This window comes from Podarcis tiliguerta (genome assembly GCF_965153285.1).
Source record: "Podarcis tiliguerta genome assembly, chromosome: 3".
Taxonomy (NCBI): Eukaryota; Metazoa; Chordata; class Lepidosauria; order Squamata; family Lacertidae; genus Podarcis; species Podarcis tiliguerta.
The window spans coordinates 35,311,340-35,324,395 of NC_139536.1; the positions used below are offsets into that span (position 1 = coordinate 35,311,340).

The 13,056-nt window shown below is 44.3% G+C and overlaps 1 protein-coding gene across 9 annotated transcripts in view; it reads right to left on the reverse strand.

Annotated features, from left to right (window-relative positions):
* Window positions 1–6,910: 6,910 nt before the first annotated feature.
* The window catches only part of DAAM2 (dishevelled associated activator of morphogenesis 2), a 206,209-nt gene continuing 200,063 nt past the window's right edge, over window positions 6,911–13,056 (reverse strand). For all 9 annotated transcript variants that reach the window (XM_083434416.1, XM_083434413.1, XM_083434415.1 and 6 more), the window contains 2 exons: window positions 11,095–11,265; window positions 6,911–8,048 (listed from right to left, as the gene is read on the reverse strand). In XM_083434416.1, the coding sequence (XP_083290542.1) occupies window positions 7,830–8,048; window positions 11,095–11,265 (390 nt within the window). In that variant the 3' untranslated portion in view covers window positions 6,911–7,829. The remainder of the gene's footprint in view (window positions 8,049–11,094; window positions 11,266–13,056) is intronic.

Consider the following 13,056-nt stretch of genomic DNA (forward strand, 5'->3'; position numbering starts at 1 on the left):
ACAACCTTTCATTTGTCTTGATGGAGCATCTGGTTTGATCTGCCTCATTCCTTCTGATGCAGCATAGTCTGTATGATGATGGACTAGTCCAGGAATGAGGAACCTGTAGTTGCCCAGATGTTTCTGGGCTTCACATCCTATCAGCCCCAACCAGCCATGGTCAATGGTTAGGGCTGATGGGAGCTGAAGTCCAATAACAACTGGTGGGCACAGGTTCCCCCAGCCCTTGGCTATTGTGGAAAGAAGAGGGTGTTGTCTGCAGACATGCAAGGCCACCATCTTCTAGAAGCTAAGCAGGGATTGCACTGGATAGGAGACCTCTGGGGTACTTTGGATTCCATGATGGAGGAAAGATGGAATGTGAATGTAATAAACAAATTTGGTTATGAGCAGTAGAGGTTTGGATGAGATCACTGACAAATTCCTTTCAGGTCTATCAATCTGTGATTCAGACGCTATTATTTTTAGATAATCTCTCCTTCTGGGGTTCTAACAGGGCTGGAATGAATGTTCACCATATGTATGTTTCGTCTGCCTTTTCTCCCATGAGAAAGCCCTGGCTTCTTTGATTGCCTCTCTTCCCTTTGCACAATTTGGATCTAGGTGTTTCTGGTTTGGGATAAAACCTAGACAGCTCAAATGGTTTCTGTGCCATATTCAATTCCCCAGCTTCTCCTGCTATACTCCCATCCCTTTTCTCTTGCGGGATGGGGGGAGATTAATGGAGAACAGATAGGAGTTGGCAGCATCCACACCAAGAAAGGAGCTTGTTTATGAATGAGATTAAGATTGCCGGTTTGGAGTTTCTCCTTTTCACCCCATAGCAATGCTGGGACGTGCTTTGTCTGACTCCCACTACCCAGACTTGGCAGTTGGCAATAAATGATTGGACTTGCCAAGGGGAATGCAGTCAGCTGTGGTTGAAACCCCAGACTGCTCCATTTGGAGAGCAGTACTTGTGGTGAGCTGGTGCTTATTGAGAAGTTTCATTTTTGTTTCTGCTGAAGGGCAGGAACGAGACCAGGATATGTTACTCCGGACTCATGATATGATTGTTAAGGAGCTGGAAAATCCATAAGGAATTAGATGCTGTTCCAGCTTGCTAGGGACAGTCTTTGAGTAGCCATTTTGTGAACTTCCTGAGTTCATGATGTTGATTCATGATATGATTGTTAAGGAGCTGGAAAATCCATAAGGAATTAGATGCTGTTCCAGCTTGCTAGGGACAGTCTTTGAGTAGCCATTTTGTGAACTTCCTGAGTCGTTTTCAGAGCCAGTTGTGGCATTGTAGAACATGGCAATAGTGAAGAGAGCAGCATGGGTGAGGGCAGAGAGAAATGGTCAGACATTCATAGGTTGTCTGAAAGAACTTGAGTCCTAAGGCTCCTCCCTCAACTGTCATCAAGCAGCAGCCAGTCATTGCATTTTGAACAAATACCTACATATATCCTTTTCTTACTGTCAAGAAAACTCTTTTCTACATTGGCAGCTGTTGGCTTTGCCCAGTAGCTTGTTGGTTGGGAAGTGCTTTAGAAGAACATGCCCGTGGACACGGTCATTAACTGCAGTGGTCATACTTGCTTTGTGTATAAATGTGGCTGTACAAGACATATGAAGCACAGGGGGCAGGAGGAGAAACTCTTCAATCTATGGAAAACAGAGCAAGCCTTTTATGATTAGTTGTGATGTAGTTGTGATTAGTTGTGATGTAGTTGTGTTGACTCTGGTCCATGGAGCAGTTGCTCTGGTCCATGGGGTCATGAAGAGTCGGGCATGACTAAATGACTAAACAACAAAGTTGTGTTGACGTGATTTTCCAGGTGCATTTGTGGTGGGGCTGGTTTGTGTGGTGCTTTGATTTCATTTGGTTTGTATAGCTTTTGGGTGAAATCAGTAATAAATCAGCAAGAGTCCATCTAACAACAGAATGGACGCCATGGGTCTCTGATTTTCCCCTCATTCCTTATGTCCTTCACATGCCCCCAGAATCTGCTCTGCAAGATTGGGGATCCCCCACAGCAAGTTGGAGAACTTAGAGGCAAGCAAGGGGGTGTTCCACTCTGTGAGTTGAAATCAACGTACATGGCATTCAATTGTGTAAGCTGTATTGTAAAATGTGGAATAGAAATTAATGATTATGATTATGATACAATTAGTGTTGAAGTTGCGAAACAGCATTCTTTGATGGTTAGTGTCATACTTTTTCATATGTAATTCTTATGGCGTGAGGTGTTTAATGTTTTATTATGTTTTTACACAAGCCGCCCAGCCAGATGAGATGTGTACAAATATTATTATTATAGCACTATCCTACTTGCTGCATTGATGATGTAGACTTTAGCACAGGTAGAGACTGAATCAATCCAATCTTAAGGTGTTGCTGTGAAATGAAGAATAAAATAATGCTTGTTTTAGTGAACATTAATAGAGTTTATTGCTTAAATTTGTTTGGCTCACCGAACAAAATAACTCAGTGGAATAAAATAGGGGCAATATATCTTTAATTTTTTTTTTAGTATTACATTATATTCTTATAAAAAGGTGCAGATAAAAAGGATGCTACAGGTTTTGTACATTTAATTTCATTTATAATCTTAAATTGACCAACAAATGAGGAGACACCAAAGCATTAGAGGAGCAAGATGAAAACATGCAAGCACACGCACACGCACAGGTTTTCTTAGCAGTTCTTGGGCAGGGACACTTGCCAGGTTCATATACAAGATGGTGTAAGGCAGATTAGTTACCTCTTAAAATGGTAGAATTCCTCCCTTTATAAATGAAAATTCTGAGCTAGAATAGTGGTGGCAACCTAACCTATATTACTGGTTTTGATTAGTCAAGCCAGAATAACATATTTCAGTAGTGGGGAATGTGCAGCCCTCCAGATGATGTTGGACTTCCATAAGCCCCAGCCAGCATGGCCCAGGGGTCAAGGATAATGGTAATTGTAGTCTAACAACATCTGGATGGTCACAGCTCCCTCGCCCTTGATGTAGCTGGCTGTGTTCATGGAACTAGCCCTTGAGCCAGTGACATTGTTGCATAGAAGATAAGGAAAACAGAAGGTGCACATCTTCATTCTACTGGGGAGGGGGGACCAGATGCAAAGACTTTGCAGATACACCTGGAGGCACCTGCTTCTCTTGTTTAACACTGCTGCCCATTCTACAGCTCAGCTTTGTGATGAAAAAACACACAAGGGCACTGAGAAACTGTCTGTGTGTGCTGGGCCAGCAATGGCATATACTTTGGACTTGATTTGTGTTATGGTTGCCCAAAAAGGTTGTTTGTTGTTGGGATGGGGAACCTGTGGTCCTCCAACTGTTATTGGACCACAAGTCCCTTTGTCCCTGACCACTGGCCAGGCTGGACAAGGCTGGAAGGCCACATGTTCCTCATCCTTCTGCAACACATGAATGTGTGTGTGTGTGTGGTGTGTGGTGCTGGGAGGGCTTCCTGAGCATTAAATCTTTCCTTCAATGGAAGCCCAGCTCACTCACCTATCCTGCCTGAGTAGTGCCAACTATGGAACTCTGCTTGCTCCGAATATACTGGTGTAGTCTCAATAGTCATGGCTGCAATGCGGTGTATACAAAAAAATAGCAAACTAAAATAAGGCAAAATAAATAGAGGTGTGGCATTTACAGGGTTCCCCTAAAAACATTCCTAAAATTGTATTTTTTTTAATTATTAGAACATTAAAAAAACAGAACTGCATACATCATGTACATAACAGAACTGTACAACTGATCTCCTTTCCCTTCATGGAAACTTATAAGATATAAACCTATTTCAATGGCTATTGGGCTATGACTTGGGGGGGGGGGTGTGGCAGAAAGAAAAAGGTCTGCCCAAAGAAGCTGAGGTGGGCGTGGAGAACCATAGCTCTTCTGTAGGACAAGTGCTTTGCTCTCCTTCACTTTGTTAAACGTAATACTTCTAAAAGACCTGCAAACATTGTCTTCCAAATGAGACATATCTCATTAAGCCCTTGCCATGTTTCTCCTCGCCCCCCCCCCCCCCCAAGATTCTGGGATGAGCAGACTCAGACTTTGGTTTTTATTACCCCTTGCAAAACTTGGAATGCTTTTTCCCTGGGAAATGCTCCATTGGCTGGAAGGAGATGAACCATTTGGATCTAACCAACAGAGGAGACTTCTAAACCTGAACTGCTACTGTATTGCCATCGCTGTTAAATGGCAATGCATTTGGATTAGCACGCCCACCTGGGTTAGGAATACATAGCCCAGTCCTGACATCATTGACACACTTTGCAACCAAAGTCCACAGAAGAAGGTATGTTGTTGTAGATTTTCTATTTGTTGTCAACCACAAACAATAGTGATGATGCATAAGTATTAGGAAAAGTTGAAGAGCTAGATTTGAGAAGATACAAAGTCCGGCTGCAGTCATTAAAACACTCTGGGATTTTGTGTTTTCAAACATTCTCTTGATCAGACTTCCCCAAACTGGTGCCTCCCCATGGTTTTATACTATACCATGCAGGAGGCCCAGCCAGCACTAGCTGTAGCTGCTGGGAATTATAATCTAAAGGGAGTTACAGTCTCCAGGTGCTGTTGGACTACAACTCCCATCATCCCTTAGCACTGGTCCTGCAGCCCGACTAAAGAATTTGCAACTTATCTTTCAGAGGGGGAAATGCTTTGGATTTAAGCTGATTCAGGTCTAATGCATTTGCTTTTGTTTTATTCATTTTTAAGTGATTGCTGCATGCCACCTGCTGCTGCTTGTCACCAAGTAAGCTTCCTTGCCACCCAAAATGGAGGGGGTGCCCCCCTGAAATGGGACACTGACAGAGAGAGCCACCAGCAGGCTCCAGCCTGTCCCTCCTCCGATTCATAACCAGAAAGAATGGGGGGTTATGGTAATGGCATCAGCATAAGACTAAACTGCATTAACAGAAACATAGATCAGATTATTCTCTTTTTTCACATTCAGGAAGAGGGTCACAGATGAATCTAAGCTGGTGAACTGGGATTTATCCTTTGTAATCAATCTCTCTGCAGGCCTTAAGTCTTTAGAAACTAAGCAAGAGGGGAAAGACGGTGCTGAAAGAAAACAAATGTTTATATTGTTGGGGGGGGGTTATCTCAGGCTTTTCTGCATACTAAACTCATTTGTCTCCCCCTATGGCACATAAACGGCGTTTCCATGCGCTGCTCTGGTTCGCCAGAAGCAGCTTAGTCATGCTGGCCACATGACCCGGAAGCTGTATGCCGGCTCACTCGGCCTATAGAGCAAGATGAGCGCGCAACTCCAGAGTCGTCCACGACTGGACCTAACGGTCAAGGGTACCTTTACCTTTATGGCACATATTGCTTCAGTCTCGCATTGTGTCCACAATACACATTATCACAGTACTGCATCTCTACTACAGAGCTCGGCAAGAAGCTTGAGATAGCAATTACATTTTCTTTTAAAAGTGTCTAGTTCATCATCTTTGGAGGTGGGGAGAATACCCCCCAAAGTATAAGTTTGTAAAACTCCCCCACCCCACAAGAAAAGCTTTTAGAAATAACTTTTTTAAAAGTGCTTGGGTCTATTTGCAGTGGGTTTGTTTTCACAAAAAGAGGCCCTTCAAAACAGGGAGGAGGAGGAGTAAAGGAGAGAGCACATTGCATCCGGCCCTCTTCACTGTCTGTGTCAAAGCAGAAGTGATGGATTCTGGAATGTCATGAACAGAGAAATTCAGAAATGGGAGGCTCAGACTCCACTACATTAAAATAAGGCAGCTTCTGTCTTCTCTCTCTTCTGCATGTTCCTAGATACCTGATTTAGTGTTCCTGATGTTCTGACCAACAACCTCCCTCTACAATTTTCTAATGTGGTTTGCATAGAATACTGATCAGGCAGTGCTCAAGATGCAGACCTTGTCTGCTCTACAAACTCAAGGTTAAGCTTGAAATTAAATAACACTTTGATACAAACAAAAAGCAGATGGTAAGGGGGGAGCAATCCTATGTTGCTTGGGAGGGTGGCTGAGGCCCACGGATTGGCAGAGACGGAGGTCTCCTGTGTGGCCACAGAAGTTGCATAATGGCTCCCCACTGGTAGTGGGGACAAGAGCAGGGCGTTATGGGAGAGGTTGCAGTTTGGAAGTGGGGAAGGTCCAAAGGCAGGGAGGAAAGCTGCCCCACACTTTCCATCCCGGCTGCAGTGAGCCTGCAGAGTGCCAGATGTGGTGGTTCTGCCACAGCTTCTCCCATCCACAAAGAGGTCATAGGATTGCTCTGTAAAGTGTCAATTTGAGCCACTTCAGGATTCCTCAGAGGACTTCTCACTCACAGATGACACGTTCATTTCCAGAAACGGGCATGACCATCTGTCGCTACGCTTAGCACCCAGATCTTTCTCGCCTCTTTTTCCTATGCTCTCTTGAAGGAAGGCAACAGTCTGTTCACCTTTTTATGATAAATAAGGACTCTAACAATATATGCTTCTATTGCCATACAGCCATATAGGTACAATGAAACAGGAAGATATTAGTATGCTCCCGCTCGCTGTTCCGGCTGTGCATGTTAGATAGTTTCCACTGTGAACAACTAATTATTTTCGGATTAATTACCTGTGCTCTCTGGAGCTCTTATCAAAGTTGACTGGGGTAAGCCACCTTTGAGTCTACCATCACTCTCTTCCAGATGGAAAAGTCCTCAAACACCCCAGCTTTCTACCGATGCAGCGTGTTATTATTAATACTACTACTATTAAAATCATGCAGCCCTTTCTGGGAGACCTGGGGCTTCCGAGAAGGCCAGCCTGTTAAAGTGTAAGCTCCAGTTCATCCCAGTAGAGTTATGGCTGCCGACACAAAAAGGATTCCCATTTCCAACCACCAGACAAACTCCATTTGTCTGGGTTTAAAAAAGAAAAAAAAATATCCTACCTCTGCCAGTCCCAATAACCATTTTTATTGTGCTAACAAAATGATGTAGATTTACACCTGTGAACATTCTTATTTGCCACCCTTTCCCTACCACATTGCTCAGCAATGACAACTGAACTGGCTCGAAACCCATTGCGGTCGCTCTTCCAAGTGTGGTTCATCCTTCCCTCATTCTTTCTCATGGATGGGCACATCCCTGAAGACTTAATATCCATGATTCCTGAAAAAAACAAGGAGTGTCGCAAACAGTCAGTCTGTCTTCTTCGGCTGAGCGGTCCCATCTACTTCCGCTGACGCAGCATCACTTGCTTTGCTTTATATGATATAGGCCACTAAGTAACATTTCTCCAGATCGAAAAACATCATTCAGGCTTCGACCAATGGCCTTTTGTAAATCCAGGGGAAGAGCGGAGCTGCAGCGCTGTAGACCCACTCCACAACAGATGCCTGAAGGATGGGCAGGAGGGTTCAGCAAACCAAACTGAAAATGTCTTGTTAATTTTCTCAGATAGATGGAGAACTTTTATTTTTTTAAGTGTACACTTTGGCACAGAGTAAACCGTAGTCACTCTCCCCATAACTAATCGGCACAGAAGGCCCAACGGTTTGTGTTCCGCCACTGGGACCTGGCTGAACTTGTGAGGGGAAATGTCAAGAAGCAAACTCGTCTACCAAACAGCAACGTCTTGGCGACAAATCCCTTGGGCTGTAGAGAGGCACTTTTATAACCATTCCAGATTATATGGCTATGGAAAAGAGCAAGATGGGAAGGCCCGTTCATCCTGGAAACAGTAAACAAAGCCACCAGATAGACAAGTCTCCCGGGGAAGGATATTGGCCAGCCTCCGCCATCTTGTTTGACTCTTTTTGTGGCAATAAGTCTTTGTTTTGTCCTTTCCTTTCCTTTGTGCTTCCTCCTCCTCTAATAATTCAGCTTTGTCACTGCCCGTTCCCGGCTCGTCTCCAAGCTTTGGTTCCCTGAACGCTTGCGGTTGCGCTTGAGCTTCGATAAGTCCTTGTCAAAGACCTCGCCGGACCTCAGAGCAGATACAAGATCGTCGAACTCTCCCCCTCCCTCCTCAGAGACGCTGCCAGCCTTGGCTTTCTTCTGCCGCCGCTCCTTCTCTCTCTGTTCCTTTAGCTGTTGAGGGAGAAACAGAAATATATACATGGATTTAAACTCAGCAGGAGATGTATAAAAAAAATGTACTGCTGAAGTCACTAAACAGATATTTACACCTTGTATAAAAGATCTATAGAATTAGTTGTTTCTTGAACCACAAACTTGAACCCCAACACACACACACACACACACACACACACACACGGCTAGGCATTGCCATTAACTGGGACTCTTTCATTCTTGCTTTTAATGATACTGTTTTAGTTAGGAAACCTATATGCTTGCTGCCCCTTATCAAATCAGAAGGTGGTTTATAACATAACAAGCAACATAACGTACATGCATATGTAATATAATAGCCATTGTGGATTTTATGGGCATCCTACTGGTTTTTATTTTGTATCTGTTTTTCATGTTCTTATGCTGCAGTTTTCTATATCAATTTAGGAGATTTTAGGATATTAAGTGGTTTATAAATGCTGTTAAATTAAAAAAAAAACTTCAAAAGTATAAGGTCTGTGGCTTTTTTGTGGCGGGAGGTGAGTAAGGAAGCACATCACAGAGGTGTATATGATTATTTATGCTAGTAAGAGAAAGTGGAGATGGAGAGGTTCTCCTCCAACTCTCTCACAACCCTAGAAACCATGTTCATCCAATGAAGCTGGTTGTGGGAAGGTGAAAGACAGACGAGAGAAAGTACTTCTTCACACAGAAGCACAGTTAGACAATAGCACTCACTCCTACTAGACGCACTGGTAGACATCAACTTAGCTTTAAAGGGGGGAATAGCTTTAGAGGAATTCTGGGAAGATAAAGGTATCAGTGCCTACTAGTAATGAAGGCTATAGGGATTCTGCCATGAACCATGTTTATGATTTTGCATAACTGATTTTTTAAACGTAATCTCTATTATTTTGCTTGGTTGGTCAGTCTGGCAGCTTTTACAAAACTGAAGGTGCAGAAATTCTTCAGTAAATTAAAAAAAATTAAAAAATGAAGTGGCAGCCCAGGATATCTTCCCCATGAGTTCAAAAAGCAAGGGGGCATTCCTTTAAGGCCAAATCTAAAATGAAAGTGAGCATGGAATTGGAGAAAACCCCTTTGAAAGTGAATGTTCTGGCTGGAAGCCCCAATCCACTTATGAGTCAATTTTATAAAAGCCAGTGTGACAACTCGTGAATAAAGGAGCAGTGATTGTGAGAGTCGCTTTGGGGGTCATGTGACTCTTGCTGATGAAAACATAAGCAGTGAAGCAGGACCTTTTGCCTCAAATCCAGGCCCTCCCTGTGTGATTAAATGTTTGGGAGAAATGCATTCCTCCTCCCACCCACACAGGAAGTGGGTGTCAAAATGTGACCCTGACTATACTTGAACTCAGTAGATAACACCCCACTGATTTCACTGGAGTCAGGAATATATCCCAAGTTGTGACCCAGAAACCCCAGGGCTTCTTTTTTGCCCTGGCCACACACAGTCCTTCTGCCCCCCACTGTTCCCCTCCTAAATTCCAGTACAGAGGACCTGCCAGTGCCTCTCATTCTTGAAAATCAGGGGTCTGCCCTCTCCTCCCATTCCAGTTGTGTGTCGGACAGTCTGCCTTTCAACACTTCTAAAACTGTTCCTTATTGTTGTTTCACACTTATGGGCTCATGACATTTTAAACCACGCACAGCTGCATACTAATTCACTGGGAAAGAGTTTCTTCAAAATAGACCTACATCCCCACATCACCCCACAGCTCATTTTAAGCTGGAGAAAACAAGGGTGTTTTCACAGGGGACTCGGAAAAGCAGCCCTCATTCTTAGCAAGGCTGGAGTGACCATCACTGCTAGGGTTAAAGTGCTGGCAACATGAAACGAGGCAGAAGAATGCGGAGGAACTGTTCTCAGGCTTGGGAAAGCCGTAAGGTTAGGAGAGGGAGGTCAGTTCACATGAACCCCCGGGGAGCCAAGCATTAGCGCTCTAGAGGCAGAATCAGCAAAGGGAATGAATTGGTGCATTACCCAGCTGAAGGAATCAGCACTACCAAACCAAAAGGCAGCTTGCAATAGCTCTTGGAAGACAGCAAGTAAGAAATCAATTGCATGGCAGGTGTCTTCTTGCATAAGGTAACAGACAACAGTCTGCCCCAGCTGTATGCATGGAGATCCGCAATTGGACTTCCCATATTTTTACATTTTGCGCAGCAGAAATGGGAGGGGAGTGGTTGAGTGCTAGAACCACAGGGCTGGTGTTGTGCCAGATTGTATTTCTGGTGCCAGGGGCCGAAGCACTGGACTCAGGAGAGGTCAAAGGGGATGTCATGCCATTAAATGCAAACAATGGAATGTAGTAACTTTCATCATCTATAATAATAATTCTGTTATTAATCTATTATTAAAATCTAATTCAATGGAAATCATGAATTGTTCTTTTTGCTCATTCTCCATGCTTCTTATGGCAAACAGTAGAACAGTAGAACCTTCCCTTGGTATTTATCACTGTTTCTCATTGGAAACAGCCAGTACAGTGGTACCTCTAGTTATGAACTTAATTTGTTCCGGAGGTCTGTTCTTAACCTGAAACTGTTCTTAACTAGAGGCACGCTTTCGCTAATGGGGCCTCCTGCTGCACACGATTTCCATTCTCATCCTGGGGCAAAGTTCTCAACTCAAGGTAACTCTTCCAGGTTAGCGGAGTTTGTAACCTGAAGCGTTTGTAACCTGAGGCTTTTGTAACTCGAGGTACCACTGTATTTTCATTCTTGTCTGTACAGCACAGTGTGCATTGTCTCTTACTAGCATGTAGACATTGCAGTACTGAAAGGTGGGCGAGAGGGACACAGAGCATGTGGGACAAGGAAGGTTTGTGGCAAAGAGCATGAATGAGAGGCCAACAGGCAGGCAGGATATGAGCTCAGATGGGACAATGGTGCAGGACAGCTGGCCGCATTGTATGTGGGAGTGCAGAGAGGGAAGACATGTCCCTCAGCACACACTGTCCTTAAACTTCCCAAGATGCTGGGAGAAACGATTTCTCAGAGAAAGCTCTCTTTTTGCTCCAACACACTTGAGTCCTCCTCACCATGGCTTCCATGCGTGCCCTCCGCTCCTCCTCCTCTTTCTTCTTCCTCATATTCTCCAGATCTTGTTTGGCTTCTGTGAAGGACTGCAGGAAGGTGTCAAAGATGCCAAAAAACTCATCTGGCTGCATCCTCCCCTCATGCTCTCCAAAGTGCTTCAGCGCCTTGGCGTACTGTCAGGGAAAGGAAGAAAGATTAAACAAAAAACAAAAAAAACCACAGACACACTGCAATTAGAACGGGAAAGTAAAGGCACAAGTGTGTTATGAAATGAAATGAATCCCCCCCCTTTTTTATTGCTAGTGAAAATTCCCATCAATGCCCAGCAGACCAAGGGATTGGGTTTGTCATTTTAATGGTCCCTTCGCCTCACCAGTCTGGAGAGCTGGGCTAGCAAAGTCTAGGGCAGGCCACACAATGAGCATGGAGCAGCTAAGGCTTCAGCTCTCGTTCATCATGAGGCCATCTTGAGACACAATAAAGTGGCTGCCGGCATTTGCCAGGCACCATGCTGCATTGCTTATTTGGTATAATGAGCAAGCAAGCCAGAACTGGTGGCAACATTTCTCCTAGAACAAGCAAATGGGTGCCAGGAGGAGTTTGGGATAAGCTTTGACTCGAATGTAAGAATTTGATACTGAGGCTGTCAGTTGTGAGGCTTGAGCAGTGGTTTGTGCACTCTCTCTCTCACACACACACACATGCACAAACACACACTCTCATATGTCAACAACAAAGCAGGTCAGGTATGTCAACACCTTAGGTATAAATTCAACCCAGGTTCTGCCCATCTTCTTTCCTGCAAAGCCAGAATTAAGACGCTCTTACAAGAACAACACAGCATTTTGATACAGAGATTTTGTTGGGCAATTACTTTAAGAGACCTCACACCCAATATAAAAGGTTGTTTCCTAGGAGAAATGAAACAGGGGCTAGACCATGTGGTTGATGAGTGGGGGGGGGGGAGAGGGTAGTAAATAAGAATGGACAGTGTGGAGACATTACTCTCATTCTTTTATAAGGAGAATGCAGAGGCTAAAAGAAGCATTTGGTAGCTGCCAACTGATAATGCATCTGTCACAAGGCAGCCATGATTTAGATTTGGTGAAATCACAGCAACCACTGAATTTTTTCTCACGAGTCCTTCCCCCCTACATTTGTTTTTGTTTTTGTTAGGTCTGCTAAATAATCCATTTTTAATACACTCCATGGACCCTGCCATTCTGGTTCTCCTCCACACCCCCATGGATATAGGCATCATGAAATACACAACAGTTTTGTCCTCACAGCAGCTGAAGAAATGAACAAGCTTATTCATGACACATGACTTTCACCTCCTCAATAAGCCTCTCTGTTGGACACAAAATGTACAACCTCCCTTTCCAGTGCATCCTCCTGACAACAGGCCGTTAACCCTACAACCCTGTGTGAATTACAAACTGAGCTTGCTTGTGTACTCCCCAGCTTGCCACAAATAAATAAATAGGTACCGCTCCGGCGGGAAGGTAAACGGCGTTTCTGTGCGCTGCTCTGGTTCGCCAGAAGCGGCTTAGTCATGCTGGCCACATGACCCAGAAGCTGTACGCTGGCTCCCTCAGCCAATAAAGCGAGATGAGCGCCGCAACCCCAGAGTCGGCCACGACTGGACCTAATGGTCAGGGGTCCCTTTACCTTTACCTTTACTCTACCAATATCTGAGCCATTTCAATATGTTAGGGAATATTTATCCTCCCCTTTTAGGTACAGTGGTACCTCGGGTTAAGTACTTAATTCATTCCGGAGGTCCATTCTTAACCTGAAACTGTTCTTAACTTGAAGCACCACTTTAGCTAATGGGGCCTCCTGCCGCTGCTGCGCCACCGGAGTACGGTTTCTGTTCTCATCCTGAAGCAAAGTTCTTAACCCGAGGTTAGCGGAGTCTGTAACCTGAAGCATATGTAACCTGAAGCGTATGTAACCTGAGG